Source organism: Thunnus albacares, chromosome 4 (genome assembly GCF_914725855.1).
Source record: "Thunnus albacares chromosome 4, fThuAlb1.1, whole genome shotgun sequence".
Taxonomy (NCBI): Eukaryota; Metazoa; Chordata; class Actinopteri; order Scombriformes; family Scombridae; genus Thunnus; species Thunnus albacares.
This window is the reverse complement of record NC_058109.1, coordinates 25688356-25705678: the sequence shown is the minus strand read 5'-3', so window position 1 is coordinate 25705678 and position 17323 is coordinate 25688356. Positions and strand designations below refer to the sequence as shown.

Sequence of the window (17323 nt, the reverse complement as noted above, 5' to 3'; positions counted from 1 at the left end):
AAGGGTTCATGAACGGCTGAGGCGATCTCATCTCCGGGGCAGAGCTCCACTGAGCTGCCTGCCTGTAAGGGAGAACGAGAACTCTTCAAACTGTAAAGTGAAACTGACACCACCCGTAATCGTGTCACTTTGCATGCTGTCCCCTTTCAAGGGCTCACTAATCCTGTTACGCAAAAATAAAGACATGACCGCATCTCCCACTCTGAGCTCTTCCGCTGTTCATTTACAGGCCTTTTTGCCTTTGTATACATGTAGGTTTATCCGCCATTGTTGGTTGAGTGGGTCTCCTGCTGCATTGCACAAGAGAATAAAGACAGGCACAAGCGCACTTTCATGGTGAATTTGGTACATATGGTTAGCAGGAAAAAAAGCCAGTGCAACTTTGAAGTTTAAACACTGAGGTCAAATAGTATAGTCTGATCTCTGAAGCTTAAATTTTGAATAAGTAAGTATCAAAAAGTACAAATATTTGCCAAGCAGAATTCCTCTTTGAAGGCCATGCCCCACACCTAAATGTCTTGCATATTTTTTCATTATTGTATGCTTATATATTTATGGAACAAATTAATAAAATACACAACTTAAATTTTCAGCCACTTTACCCACAAGTGCAAGTACCGTTTAAAAGAATTTCAACATTTTTGGGATATACATTTATTTGCTTTCTTGCAGCAAGATGAGAAGATCAGCACCACTTTACCTGTATAGTAAATAGAGTGGAAACAGGAGGAATGGTATAAAAAAGGTAAAACCATAAAAAAAAAAAAATTCCCCTACCAGCACCTCCAAAGCTCACAAATTAACACGTTACATCTTGTTTGTTTTATCCATACTATCCCCAAATAAAAATAAATGAAAAAAAGAAGTATTTTCTAAACTGGGTTCCTCTTCTTTCACATTTTATATACTTTTATGGTTAAATATCAATATAACAAATGAATAAAATACACAATTTAGCTTATTGATTATACTTTACTTGAAAGTGCCAGTGCTGTCAATGATTTCAGGAAACAATCAGGACTGAATCCTGGAGGTCTAGCTGACAGAGAGAAGGATTCTGGCAACACAATAACCTGTGGTACCTATTCTTCTGATTATATTCACATTCAAACCAGAAACTAAATCACCTTCAAAGCCTCCTTCTGTACCTGCTGAAGTGGGAGCCTTCCCTCCATTCTCTTCTATTCCCCTGTCTCTTGCAATGTGTTCAGTTACATATGTGATGTCTAACTCCTACACAATTACAGAATTTGACAAATGGATAATTCATCCCTCCTTGTCAGGTGGATGTAATACCTTTACCAGAAAGTTGAATAGATCCATAAGAAGAGTGCTTAATCACATCCTCAGCCAGGAGGAATAAGCAGCAGACACACCTCAATGGAGACAATCAGAGGAAGAGAGAAGAGGAAGTTAATATCTGTGGCTGCGAGCAGAAACACAAGGTAGAAGACGGATCTTCAGATGCTCCTGTAGTGATTTCTCCCCAAACAACAGACATGACATACAGTACATCACTAAGTCAGCAAACATGATTACTGTATTACATTACATGGGTCCAGAACTAGGTGTGTCTTTGTGAGTTTCTATTCAGTCCATGACACCAATCCTGGTATACCCAACAAATTGCTGCCATTAAAAGTAGATTGCTAAACCCATAATGAGCCCAGTGAACACTCGGAGACACATCAAGCCTCACGCAATCCAATCAGAACAAAAACAAACATCTGAAGCTGCAAACTCTCATTACACCATCATCCCCCCAGACCCCCACTTCAGTTTGAAACACTTCTTGATGACTGAACAAACAAATCCCAACATTTTTAGTGTTTGGCTTGGAAGGGGGGGGGGGGCAGATTAGTAATCATATCTCTGTCCTGTTATTCTATGTCTGGGCAGGGAGGAGGAGGTGTGGGGGGCTGTAGATGAAGGAGGGAGAGGGGTTGGTGGGCTTTTGCTGAAAACATAATTGGCATGGCCCTGGTGACACTGTCCATCAGATTGTGCTGTGCCTCTCTGTGTGCATTCACTGGGCCCCTGCGATGTTTCATTAAACAAGGAGTAGGGCCTCTGAGGAGATGTTTGTGCAGCCTCTGTGGCTCCACCACACAGCGAGGAGCACGCCTTGCCATTGTGGCCTGATGCAACTATAATTAACTACGCAACCCCAGCTCATAATGAATCGCTGCATATACATTTATACAAGTTTGTGTATGTATGTTTTGGAAAGGAGTTCTTTGATTTGAGCTCTTTGAGCAATAGCCATTCAATGTGTACATTTACATTCACTAATTACCTCTTTATTAGTAGTTTTCATTGTTAGTAGCGGGGTCCGCAATTCCCATGTGGGATTCAAATTGCTTTCACATGCACAAGGGATTCACAGGAAACAATGCATGCATGTAATCCAAAGTTACTATTTGCAATTGTATCACATTGATATCATCCTCACTGTTTACTGTCCACTCTGCTATAGTCGTATAAGAGCTGTATTAAGTTACTGCTAATGCAAACCCAACATTCTCTACTAGTGCTAGTTCAAATTAAAAGTCTTCAATTGGTGAAACACAGGGTTGCTTTTATTGTGAATCAGGTCAGCGCTGACAGTGATCATTCATCAAAAATCCATCTACCAAACAAATAATTTTTGGTATGTTTTTTTTCAGCAGATCATTTTTAATGTTTGCAAGAGAGTAATGGAACAAGAAGGAGCAGCCACAGCGAGCAGGTGACAGGCTACATACCTCCAACTTCTCAGTAAGTTAACCAACTCCACTTAATGTGTCCTGCTGTTGTGTGGAAAATGATTGCGCTGTGCAAAGTATGAAATCAAATCACTGTTGCTCATGACATGATAAAAAAAGGCAGATTATTTACTTTTTTTTTTAGAAAAACAACACAAGTTTGTTTGGCTGCACTATAACTATAACAACTTCTGTTGTATTTCTGACAAAGTGGCTGCCCTCAGAATTCTGGGTACTGTAGTTTTAAACTGTCTTGCTGTAACAATGGTAACTGAGGGTGTCATCAAATCAACAAGAACTGAATTCTTATGGATTATAACATTAAAGTGAAAACAGACAATTTTAACAGCAAAGACAACCGGATTGCTTTCCGTTTTCCTCAGAGCATGGCTCCGTGAAGAAATGATCAACACCACTTTGGAAATAAGAGAGGAGAAAGAAGCATGTACACTGAATAGGTACATTGAAATTGTCACAGTTTTATACTGAATTTGGGAACAGGCAAAAGCTATTGTAATGATATGCATAGTAATAACATAGTTTGAGTGACGTTATTGCTTCGCACAAACAAGTAACCACAGCAGGGGTTGGCGACAGGTGGAGGGGGGAGTAACATTAGAAGAAAACATTAGGAGAAAAAGCATGACTTCGTTCATTCATTTAGTCCATAATGGAGACATGAAAGCAGATGGAAATTCTTTAGTATGTGTTGAGAAAAGTGAACTGGGTTGGTAGCATGTTTATGTTTTTAAAAAATGAAAGAAAGTTCGCAACGGAGACTGTGATAACATATTTTCTGTTTGTTGATTTTCACATAAACAATTACATCAGCCTGACAGCCAGCCTGACTGGATAGCGATCCAGTCTTCTGTGGCTGTAGGGCTGGTAGCTTAGCTAACTGATTTCTAGGGGGCTTTCTTCCCGTTAGCTATGGTAGCTAATGGGAAGACAGATTTGCCTGTGCAATATTCCGAATTTACCATATAGCAATAAGACAATAAGAAAAGGTCAGCCACCAAACAAATTGTTTGATATGGCTACCAATAGCTACCAGGGAAAACAAAAGCACTGTCCTCTTTCTGTTTTGGTTGCGCAATGGTTGTCGCACTTCCTTTGTGCTATAAATCCAGCCTTCATTTTCACGGGAGATCATAGCTGGTGGCAGACAGAACTGCATAGTGAAAGTGAGGCTTATAGGGAACCAATCTAAATGCCAGTGGTGTCATTATTCTATACCCATGACCCACTATGCAACCAACATTTGCTTCATAATGATAAGTTAAAGTAAAAAAGTTTAAGTCTATTTTAAAACTCTATTCATTTTCTTTCCATTGTGTGCCATTGAGTAAAAATACTGTTGATATAATTAGCAAGTCAAGCAAAAATCAAAACACTACTGAAATTTTCTGGGTCATTACTCTGTACTTGCTAAGCTACGTCCAACTTCTATTTCGAAGAATTTCAGGCCAAGTGAGCTGAATGGCATGATAGATGTTAGACTGAATGAAGTGTGGTTATATAAAAGTTATTCAGTGATGCTGTCTGAGTTTGATTGTCATCACCTGGTCGGTGCAATCATAACTCTGAAAGCATGCCTTCCTGTAAAACATCTGAACTCTGCTGGACTAAATACAATAAATTGTAACTAAATCTGCATGTCTCCAAACAATCATTCCAGAGTTTGTAATAGTTCACAGTAACAGTGAACAACCATCTGTTGGAAACAAAACCAATTACACAACTGTTACACTATGACACAGAAAACATAAACCGAGATCCAGTTGTGCTTAAAAGGACTGAGGCTCCTGGTCATGGCCCTAAACTTCAACAAAGATAATCATCAGAGATATTGAATAAGGGGGATGTGAAGATAATATGAAGCATGCAAGCCAGAGGAATCCACACTGCCTTATAAGGCCTCAAGTGGTGCAGAGAGGGCAAAGGGGTTAGTGGGGGCACAAAATGGTGGACAGTACCAGCTCATCCCCGGGAAAACTTTCATCTACGAATGTCAAAACTAAGAAAACGTTTAATAAATAATATCAAATCCAAAAGAGATTCCATTGCGAGTAGATCACTTGTGTCCCGTTGTCTGGATTTAATGATTCAAGGTACAGCCAACTTTTCTTCAACTTTTCCTACTTTTCATTCTAAAAAGGGGTCAACGCTGCAGTCGATATCCTTTTCTGAATTACCCTTAATTCCACCATTCAAGTGGCACTTAGTATTTTCCACTAAGCCATCCAATCCTGTCCTCCTACACTGTAGTTAACAGTTAGATCCATCACTAAATGGCACACTTGTACCTCTCGCTATGCTCGTCTGTCCATCAAGTGAAATTTAATAATCATATTTGTGTAACTCACCCACATAATTCCCATATACTCAACAGAAGCTAAATATATACCACTTCAACTGGCTCCACACGTCTAGTTGTGTCTGCTAGCAATTAGTATATATACGTTTGTGCGAATCCATTGTTTGGACTGCTGGCCCCTCAGAAAGATAATGAACCATAATCGTTGAGTGACGCTATAATTGCCAAGGTGTATGGTGACACGACAGCCAACACAATTACCCTACTTTTGACATCAATGCGCTCATTAAATGATGTCATTGAAATATGACACTTTGCATACACATACACACCCAGTGAGCCTTGAATTTCCACGCACACACACACCCACATACATACATTACACAGTCTGTAAAAGAGTTTACAGGTATCTTGTACATATGCACAAATACAACAAAAATGGCATTTATAAGAATTATTATGTGACAAGAGTTACTTTAAACCATTTCTTGCGTGTTCATGAGTGATTTCTAAAGTCAACAGTTTTCTCCAAAGCATTGATTTGTTACACATACATACACACACAAATGTTACAACACAAGTTTGATTTACAATAGATTTTGGAAATTAAGTGTTTCTTTATGGGTTTCAAAGAAAACACATAACTTATTTAATTATATTAATTTGTTAAAACATAAATGAAGTGAACATCTTACTTTGTAATTAAAAAATGTCAAACGTCCAAGCACTTTATGGATTCGGCACATACAGCTAAGGTTTACCGCTCCTTTTTAATCCAACTCTGTGAACCTTAACCCATATAGCGTGACTGCAATATTCATTTCTGTTTTCACTTAAATCTGGCTTAGAACTGCATTTACAAGGTGCCTGTGCAAAGCATACAAAAGTATTTCTTTATTAAGTGTTAGAAGCTACTGGTGTTTTAGTCACCACTTAAATATATGCTGTAAAAATGTGTCAAGCAAATAGCTTGTTACAGTTTTATTGTCACACCTAACGCTATTCATCCAAATCACTTTTCTTAACTGCACTCTGAAGAAACTACAATATGAGAGGCATTAAATAACACCCTACGACCCTCCCAAACACTGAATTTTCTTATTTACACACTTTCTCATATCACTCCGCTATTACATATTTTCTTATATACACACAAACACTTTATCTCTCTCATGCACACTTGCATCCCGCCTTGAAATACTGTGCTTAACCTCTCTCTCTCTTACACACAGCACTGACCAGCGAGCCCTGACAAACAGAACACAAGCGAAAGGCCACGACCATAAATAAACACAAGAATTTGTAAGGTTGACTTTTGCAATTAGGACTGCAAGGATAAATATATCTCCAAGAAACATTTTAATGAGCTTCTGCTAAGCAGCCGTGCTCTCTAAAAAGAGCACCCCAATAACAGTTCATCACTCAAAAACTGATGTAGAGAAAATTCTTGAGGGTGTGAGATATTTCACCATGTCCATTGATGGCTCAGTAAAGAGCCTTGGGCCTCATAAAACCTGAAGGCAATTAAAAGTGGCAATTTTTCACCCCAGTTTATAAATTCTGTAGCAATTAATCTGCCCAATTTGATTACGAACGGCACAAATTAAACAATAAAGACCTGTCTAATGAGGGATTAATTATGGGTAGCAGGAGGGGAGTGGGACCGAGGCAACGGCTGTACGTCAGTGTCTCCTGCAGACAGCGCAGGGCCATAAGGAAGACAAAGAGGCTCCTCGTCCATGTGGTCCCGCACTGATAGGGCCCCCTCATCACAGATCAGTAGATCCACAGTCCATGAAGCCCATAAACTGCTGGGCCATAATTGAAAGTGCCAAAATCAATAGCGTTGACAGGCCTTAATTAAATTAAATATGTCTCCCATAGGAGAGGGGTGGGGTTGTGGAAAGAGGTGGGTACGAGTGTATATGCTGCTGCCCATGTGAGCTCACTGTTTGACTGCTGGGGCATTTGGTGTACGTGCATTATGGGTATCTGACAACACCCTTAGATGACTAATGATTTTGTTGTAAAGTTACATGCATTGACATGGTTAAACCAGGAGTGGCATCCGAGTGAAGATGTCTTTTTAAATTAGATTAGACACCTATAGACATCAACATGATTTTGCAAATCTTGCACTTGAACCTTCCTAAATGTCTGTATGCTTTTGGTCACTTTAGGCAGAGATTCACTCTTATTCTTGTCTCAGTGAAACTAGTCAATCAGCCATTCAGTTGACAGGTTTATCCAGTGTTTCTTACAGAACTACTAAGTGGAAATTAAGCAGCTCTGCTCAACAAACAGAGGCCACCACAAAACATCACCCCATCTCGGAGCATCTTGGATACTTACAGACAGTATAACTTGACCATATATTGAAGAGCCAATGCAAATTGAATGTGTCATAGTAAAGTTGTCATCTATGACTATTTGAGCTTTATGGATCACTGGTGACTCTGTATTGCCTCAACATCAACAGGTCAGTGTTTTTAAAACTTCAGATTTGTCAAACAGTTCAGCCCTCTTGATTACAGATTTGCTCACATACAAATGTGAATGTACCCAGCAGTAGTGATCTGCATGGCTGACTGTGGCACAAATCCTCCTGCATTCTTGCTGCAGACTGCTTGTGGGGTTTGCTGCCTGGTCCATTACAACCACGAGATCTTTTGTGTCTTTAGGCTGATCCTGCTGGCCACAGGGGAACACGGAGAGGCAAAGGACATCACCTGTATAAAAAAAGCCCAACTCCTCATCATTTCTGGCTTTGCCCACATTTACAGGATTAGGCAGCCAGAGTCAGCAAAGGGTCACTGACAGAGTGTTCCTCTGGATGGAGGCAGGCAGAGGACAGGGGTGGGCAGGGGATGGTGATGGGGGCTACGAGAGGCTCAACCCCCTCTGGATAAACTTGAGTTGCAGACTGTTGAGACTTGTGAGATTAGGATGGAGCCAAGTCTGCTACGCTGTGATATGAGGGACAGGGCACACAGCGGCTCACCATGCTCAGTACAACTTCCCAGACAAACCCCCTGATTCTGCCCCTTTTGTTATTTTGGTTTGCTTTTCTTTGGCCAGATCTAAAGAGGGGGGGAGCAGTCCCGAAATGATGGTCTTAAGGTTTTTGTGAAGGATGGTTTATGTACATGGTGTCACTGGAAGGGCAAGGCAAAGATTTTGCGGTGATATTTGAAAATGGCCGAACCACACACCGCTGTATAAATCCTTATGATTGCATTTCAAAACCTATTTGTATATGATGTCAGTTCCCAGAGAATTAATTTCCAATACAATTACCTACAGTTATTATGCTTGCCTATCTTGATGAAAATGGGAAATGATTACAGCTTTCCAAGAGAAGATTTATTGGAGATGGAAAATAATAATACTTGTCATTACTGTATTGGATGAATTCATTATTTAACATGCTTAGTACTGTCAAATAAAGCTTATTATTATTATTATTATTGTTATTATTATTATTATTATTGTTGTTGTTGTTGTTGTTGTTGTTGATATTATTATTTATTATTATTTATTAATTATTATCATCATCATCATCATCATCAAATAAAAGTGACACCTACTTTTATATTGAGATGCTATTATCTTCATTATCTTTTCTATTGTAACATACAAAATTCCTACATGCTGACAAGAATGACAAAAAATAATGTGATAAAACAAAATTTGAAAAACCAAAAAATCACCTAAGGATATATTATTTATCATTAAATCAATGCTTCTAGTAGCAGAACGATTCAGTAATAGGCCTAATAATAATAGTAATACATTTAATATATTGTAGGTATGATAATTTACTATACATAGTGCTGGTTGCAGCAGTATTTATTCTAAAATAAGACTGAACATGTTTTCATTATTCCTGCAATTTGTTTTGAGAGCTCAGAAATATGGCTGACAGTGTTTTGATGCAGCACATCATTGAGCATCTTTTAAATTCCCACCACCCGATTATAGAGATGATTTGCTGCTGAAACTATTGCTTGTTATGCGCTTATTAAGCATTTCATTTAAAAATCTATTTAGTTCCTAATCAACAAGCGCACTCGGCGTTTGAAAGGCCCCAAATGCTCGTGTTATCTGAATAAATCCCGTGATTTGTCATTAGTTAATCAGTCCATTAGATGACCTACTGTATATCATATTACCCAGGCCAGTGATTTGCAAATGATTTTAGCACGCTTCCTGTTTAATGACGTGAAAGAAATAAAGGGGCGATAATTCAATTTCACACCAATACCTCGGGTAATTGAGATGTCTGTGATTGAACGATGGAATGTTGTAAATCTAAAAGCCGCAGTTTTATCTAAGTTTTACAGAGGAATGAAGACCTGATACCGCCGCTCACATGATGAAGTTATTGTGATTTTAAAGTCATGCAGAGGTCAGGCTTTGAGGGATAGTGATCCTATCTGGGTATGTGTGTGTGTGTGTGTGTGTGTGTGTGTGTGTGTGTGTGTGTGTGTGTGTGTGTGTGTATAGCTGTATCACTGAGGGGAAAAAAGACAGAAACACTGGATTAACAGACTGCTTTGCATTTAAACGCAACACAAAAACATTTATTTTTTTTTTAGAAGCAATTAAATACAAAATAAGATTCTTCTGGGAACTTTAATTTTCTTCCGATTTTATTATAATTATGATATTATTTTTATAAATGAAAAAGTAACCTGAATAAGTGACTGTGAAGCATACATATCTCAATAATATAATAATAACAACAATAACAATCATAATTTGAATATGTAGATTATATTACTCAGATATATTCATATAGCTCATTTTGTAATGTTTTTTATTAAACGTACAAAAGGAAGACAGTTTAATAAAACAATGCAACTTCTTTTTAGATTTCAGTTATGTCAAATCAAGAAAGAATTTGGGGGTGAAAAGAGGCGAACTTGTCAAGCTCTATGTACACTTTTAAAAATAATATCAAATACATTTTGGGTGTAGTTTGAAAATGCTGTAGAACAAGGCACGGTGATTTTTTTAGGGCAATAAATTGGTTATCAATCTCAAAACGACGTAGACCACTGAAAATAACCTCCAAAAAAGCCTAGCGGTTTATTTACAGTAATTAACAATTAATTACAGTTATTTGAATAATATGATATTCTTTTAACAACATTATAGATGTTATATAGTTCCAGTGACAATGCAGTGGTGGTTTTAATTCAGCCATGAAGGTTTCAACACAGCTACAATACGGTCACAGCTGTGTTAATGGGCCAGCCAATCAGAACCGAGAGAGCACCGGAACTGTTGATATGCCTAAAAAGTTTAGTTTAATCAAAACAAGATCATTTTTTACGTCTCCTAAAAAAAAACAAGAAGGATGAAACAAGAAACTCGAGTTTATATTTCCGATTTGCGGCAGTCATCTGCATTACATCACATGTTTTCTAGCAGATCATCTTAAATCAGAAGCACCTCCGAGTCATTTTGTGGCCAAAAAAAAGACTTTTCAGAGACGCTCCTCTAACAATGTCCCCCTCCCGCTGCGCTGGCGACAACCGAGCTGAAAACCTCCTTTTCTTCTCCTGAACCGCAAGAAGGTTTTATCATCACCGTGGGACACATTCATGCTGCCTGTCAGCCGGGGAAAGGTGAGGGAGATGAATGGCGAATCAAGTTCACTAAAGCGGTGGATCTGACTGACTTAGAGAATTAATAATTCGAAAAACACCTATTTCTTCTTGTTCTCCTCCTTTTTTTCTGAGCCGCGTAAAGTGGTTTCATCGCTGCAGATGCGTTTATCATGGTCCTCCGGCCTGAATCCTTCACAGCTGCTGTTTTCACTGCTGTTCAACGAGGCTTGGAGACTTTACAGCGAGCTTTAGGTTGAACTCTGCTGATTCTCTCTGAAACATCGAAAGCTATGAATAAAATTGAATGTTAAATATGTATTTTGTTAACTCTTATTGATAGCTATTTTATGATGACATTGACTTCTATGCTAAAATTAACGCATGTTTAACTCGATATTAAATCTTTATAATATAATATTTTGGAGAACTTAAAAGCTTGAAATTCAAGAGTTATGTTATTGATGATTAATCTGTCCAGCTTGAATAAGAACCTAATTCATACATTTTATATGACTACATATATTTTTTGAAAATGCCACATTCCTCTATTGTATTTTAAAGGATTCATGTTATATACCTGTGTTTTGTGATGACAGCCTATATTTTCTTCTGTGTCCTTTATTGAACCAGGTAAAAATAGAGATTAAAATCTCTTTTTCAAGAGAGCAGCATAAACATGGTTATAACAATAGATACAAACAACATAAACAGACAACTGTCACAAACTACAAACGATATCCAGTTAATATGCAACACAAGATTTTTTATTATTTTTTTTACTGTCAATGCAAAGTTTATTTTGGAAAAATGCAAAGTGTAATCTCCTGCTGTATTTTGGCTATAATAGGTCAATTCATCTGTGACAATATTACAAACATTGTTTTGGAGGATGGAAATAGCGCAACATAAAGTAGTTCCATAGAAAAGGAGGCGCTTACTTTTGGACTTTGGACACATACACCTGCCAAAGAGACTGAAACACTACAGTCTGCAGGCGGACCTGTGAGTCAGAGTGTGAATGGCATCTTAAAGCTTAAATGACCGTGAGGCATTGTTACTTACTGGCAGCAAAGTGCCTCGATCCGCCTGATTGCGCTAATTGCTTTGAAATGGGATACATTATGTATAATTATGGAGAGCTCGGGTTGGACTGACGCTGCTCTTTCATCCGTCTGAGGTGCATCATAAAGTCGCTATCAAAATTACTTAAAACCACTAAAAGGTTGCTCAAATTATTTCTCCTAGCAGAATCCTCTGATAAAAAAAGACTAATACATTAACTTCATCATGAACTCTGAATATTTAAGTGTTGCTGTCCCATGAGAAAGCGCAAAAGTCCGTTTCGCTATAAATTAAAAACGTGACCAAGATTTAGGAGTATATATACTCACATGTGCCATGTCATTGTCCCCAGACGAAAGTCATTTACTTGCACGAAGTGCAAATATTTTGCCTGAATGCCTTTTGACATCGACACTGCCTTTTATGTCTTTACAGTCTAAATTGACAGACCTTGCATGAAAAGGGTTAAGACAACTTTCAGAGGAGGCACAATGGGCCTTTGTCTGCAGTCCCTGCCTCTCGACTGGGAATCAAAGGTAGTTTATAAAGTTAAATAAAGGCCCGATGAGCCTTACAGTTGTTTTGTATCTCAGCTCGGCCTCATTTGTTGCCTCTGGATTTAAATAAAACGGTATGGTAATCGTCTTCTTCATGGAGTATCAGTCTTCTTAAAGGCCGGTGTTTGGGATGCTAATTGTCACCAACATTGTCTTCCAGCACCTCTGTCCCTCTGTTCACAAGACAAATAAACTGGAGATACGGTGATCCTTACGGCCCGCAATAAGGTTAGTAGATGTTCATGAAAACCTCAGTTTGACCTTGAGCATGTGAAATATCATCGGTAAGAAGTGAAACGATTGTGTGGCTGCATGGAGCGGAGAGCATTTATTCATCATTGTAGAAAGGATTTTGTCATATTTTCCGTTGAGCCACTCAACTTTTTCACATCCATCCTGTAACTGGACATCAAATCATACAGCATGCAGTGGGAATAACCCTATCAGAAGCTGGATAATCTTATCACATACCTGCATTGTTGTAGAGAATACACGAACCTGCTTTATGAGTTTCTGAAAGGGTAAACATAAGTTAAAAAAAAAAAATCAGAAATCCTGCTATACACCTTACCGAGCAGCGCGTGTTAATGCGTCTCATGTGTGCCTATTTGTGTTTACGCAGAGTCGTTTAACGAGTTGCTGTTGGAAGACGGGTTAAGTGTTTGGGCCCCAAGCAAAGGGGACTTCAGACGGACGTGGGAGCCCGGCGGAGACTCCGGTGACTTCAAAGTTCCCCAGAGCAATGCCACTCGTTCCAGGTTAGAGGCTTTAAGTGTTTCCAAACACGCTGCAGCTGCACATGCAGCCTGCTACCTGCACACGGGATGTGCTGTGGAGGAAATGATGAATTAAGACTTGTGTGTTAAGTTTTTTATAAACCGAGTGGTGATCTGTTGTGAAATGCAAAACAACAATAAAGGAACACCTGTGGCTGCAATTTAAATATGAATGTGCCAACCGGAAATTACTCTACCTGTTCAAGTTTTTCTTTAAAAGGAAGATTTTTTTTTATTGATGCATTATTTTAATATAGTTAAACATTATTTTAATACAATAGTGTATAACCAGCATTTGTTAAAGCAATAACTATCTTCCAGTTCTATTATTTGATTCCACTTCCTCTAAAATGACAATAACAGACCTCACATGGATTACTTCCAAAATCAGGAACCCAACCAAAGAGCAAATTAGTGACTTAATCGTGTTATCTATCCTGTTTATACATTACCTAGGTCCCTGGTTAAATCACTGTTTCACCTTGAATGTTAATTACACTGTTCCAGTGAAGGAAGCTCTACGCACTAATATTTTAACCATGACTAACCACATTACACCACAAGTATAAACTCTGTGAAGCACGTGGTTCCAAAAGTGTGGTCCTCGGTCCTCCTGCAGTCCTGAAGAGCGACTTCATCATGATTTCCCCCTTCCTAGAGTTATAGCAGAATTGTTAGTTTATGAGGATGGTTGGTTTACTCCCGCACAACAACAACAACAACAACAACAACAACAACAACAACAACAACAACAACAACAACAACAACAACAAACACCTCCTCAGGCTGGGATCCATGCTCTGATGTGTATCTTGGGAAACATTTGCGCAGATGAATCCTTCTCAGCAATGGACTCTTTGGAAGTAGCCAGTGGGCGCTGACCTTTTCTTCTGAGCAGCCTGCTATTACACCGACCATAGCGCTCATTTGAATAGATGGAAATGGCGTGCGATCGGCTGAGAAAAAGCTAATTTTTCAGGCTGAATGGCTCAGTGTCCCTGGGCTAGGGCGGACCGGGTATAGAGGAGGAGGAGGCGGCGCTGCAGCTCTCAGTGCGGGTTAAACTTTTTCAATAGTCTCCCTAAAGTCGAGCGCTTTGATCCGGCCGCTGCTGGCGCCTAAAAACAACATAACTTGTCTGCCCATTAAGGAGACTGACAAATCGTGACAGATTGTTTATGCTTGGCAATTAGCGACGCAGGCGCTTTCCTGAGAACTGACTACACTGCAAAAAAGCAATCTATTTTCATGTGCTTGATTTTATGAGCCCATTTGAACTCTAAAATCTAATCTTTTTTTAAAATATTAAATCAGAATTCAATGAGTCATGTTTCCAGTTAAAAGATTCAGTGACATAGCCTATTTTCTACAAGCGACGATAATAATAATTTTTTTAAAAGCCCTCTTTGTGGAGACTGCAGATAATGAGAAGGTACACCGGGTCGTCAGGTAAATCAATGACAGTCCTGGGTTAAATCTCTCCCCGGCTCCACGCTGCCTCCTCCTCCTCCTCCTCCTCCTCCTCCTCCCCCTGCCCCGGCTCCACATCATTTTTGACTTTAATGGATGTAGTCAAAGGAGGAAAAAAAAAATCCAAGTGATCCCTCCCCCCCGAGCCCGATAATTACCCCTAAATGACTGCGAAGGCCGGTGTGTTTCAATCTGATTAGAGCCCCGCAGCCATCAATAAACAGCGCGCAGCAAGAGGTTCATCATACAGAGGGGCAGTAAACTGTTGTGCAATATTCAAGACTCACAAGACATATGGCTGTCTGAGTGAAGCCTGTCAAAAATGTTTGGGTCAGAAAAGTGAGTTATAATACATGGAGGGTAATAATAGAAGAAAATGCACATAAGTTATAAAATGTTAATAACTTAATAGATAATTGGATAATTACACTTTCGGGTTCATACATCAGTTTGTTGTATTTAGTCTTGATGAAACCATGGCCCATTAAGAGTTTGTTGTGTTTATGTTTATCTGAAGTCGTTGAAAAAAGTAACTATTGTTAACTTTCCCACTGAGATTTTGGGGCCAGCCCATCTCGCCCCTGATTGGCCGCCTCTCTCTCCACGCCTGCCTTATTATAGCCCTGCGCTCCAATTTGGTCACATAAACATGAGGATACCGTCACCTTAGGGCGCACCGCTGCAACTTTTCTGTTCCTCTTTCTGCGATCACCCACGAGAGTCACCTCACGATTGTCAGTCGGACCTGTATGGCCCCATCGATCGCCATGTCAGCTTTGACCGCTGGTTTGAAAACCGAAGATCTCCCCTCCCGCTCGGTTCTCGTCGGTAGAGGCGAGAAGCAGACCAGTCTGAGCCCCGCGGAGGACACTGGGAAGCCCAAAGTTGCTATTCTGCCCTTCAGCGTCGAGGCGCTGATGGCTGATAGGAAACCGAGCAGAGAGGTGCATTCACCCGATGCCCCGTCGGTTGCCGGGACGTCCCAAGCGCTGGGAAAGGGCGTACGGATGGGCTCTTTCGGTAGTCTGGATACTTCCGTTCCTGCTATACCCATGAGCTCCTCGTTTTCAGTGGGTGAGCTCATGAACATGCCAGAAGACGTGTTGATTAAACCCGAGAGCCCGGACAGTCAAGAGAGGACTTCATGGATACAAAGCCCTCGTTTTTCTCCTACACCTCCACGTAAGTTCGGTAACAATGTGGTCTAGATTGTAGAAAAAATAGGGAAGTATAAAAAAAGATGTGCATTTTTATGTACTTAGTCTTTAACATGTTTGGACTCGTGTGGAATATGATCCCTTGCATATTCAACAGTTTTGCATGAGAAGCAAGTGTATTTGTGTTGCGTGCATTTTGCATTACGCATTGCACAATCCGTGGTTTTAAATGAAAACTTTTTGTCTTTTTACAGGAAGGTTGAGTCCTCCTGCCTGTCCACTGCGAAAACACAAGACGAACAGAAAACCCCGGACCCCCTTCACGACGTCCCAGCTGCTGGCCCTGGAAAGGAAGTTTCGCCAGAAGCAGTACCTTTCCATCGCCGAGCGCGCAGAGTTCTCCAGTTCCCTCAACTTGACGGAGACCCAGGTTAAAATCTGGTTTCAGAACAGGAGAGCCAAAGCCAAGCGACTACAGGAGGCAGAACTTGAAAAACTGAAAATGGCAGCTAAGCCTATGCTGCCTCCAGCATTCGGGATTTCATTTCCTCTCGGTGCGCACGTCCCCGCATCCTACGCAGGGTCGCACCCGTTCCAGAGGCACTCGCTGCCGGTTTCCCCCGTGGGACTGTACGCCGCTCACGTCGGATACAGTATGTACCACCTCGCTTGATAGGGACGGAGGACGAAGGGCACGTGCAGAGGGACACAAGGGGGTTCAGACTACTTTCTGAGGGCCCCAATCGCGAGGGGGTTCTGTGGACAGGTGAGGTGACGCTGTACTAAATAAAGAGGCATCCTGGCGGAGAGCTCACTGTCACATCTTGTCAGGGGGCCAGTTTCCTCCAAACAGACCCCCTTCTGAGGACCTTGAAGTTTATCCACTTCTCTTGACCTCGCCAGTAAGTTCACACACACTGCAAAAATAATCCAACTTCATTAGTCATTTAATCTTGAGTCTTAAATCTGTTTTTTTTGTCAGTGGACCAAATCTGCCAAAGCAGTGAAACAAATTTATAAAGCCAATCAAGAACAAATTGATACATCTTATTTCAGAACAATAAGATGAGACTAAATGACTTAAAGATGGACATTTTTGTGGTGCAGAGGTGGAAAACAACTTAGTGCCTGTAGGCCTATGATATATCACGAATGGACAGTCAAGTATGGACAGCAGGCCGTGTGTCAAAAGCCCACTCCTTCGCCCTCATGCTTGCAGGTAAAAGGGTCATACAGAAAGAGACAATTGCGCAGCTTGACATTTTGCACCAACAAACTAATGTTGGGCTTCCATTGCATCTGTGGGCTGCACTCACACTGCAAACACACACACACACACACACACACACGTTTTAAATATTTTTTGCATTCATATCAATGCGTAACTACAGGGGTTACTGATCCAGTGTCAATGAATGCTCTTTGTGAATTTGGAGAACCACAGCATTTTTTTTTTTTTGTTTGTTTGTTTTTTTTTATAACAGCACTGTCTGTTGTTGGAATGATTCCCTTCGGAAGGGATATGTGTACTGTAAAATAATGTATATTTGAAGAATATCCTCATTTATATTATGAATATATTTGTGACATAACTTAACAATAAATTGTTTATTCTTTTTCATTAA

At 40.0% G+C, this 17323-nt stretch overlaps 1 protein-coding gene across 1 annotated transcript; it reads left to right on the top strand.

Moving 5' to 3' along the window:
• Positions 1–15200: 15200 nt before the first annotated feature.
• msx1a (muscle segment homeobox 1a) lies at positions 15201–17323 on the top strand. Its single transcript, XM_044349464.1, has 2 exons — positions 15201–15723; positions 15953–17323. Exons 1-2 carry the CDS (start codon positions 15291–15293, stop codon positions 16369–16371), a joined length of 852 nt encoding a protein of 283 aa, XP_044205399.1. The 5' UTR covers positions 15201–15290; the 3' UTR covers positions 16372–17323.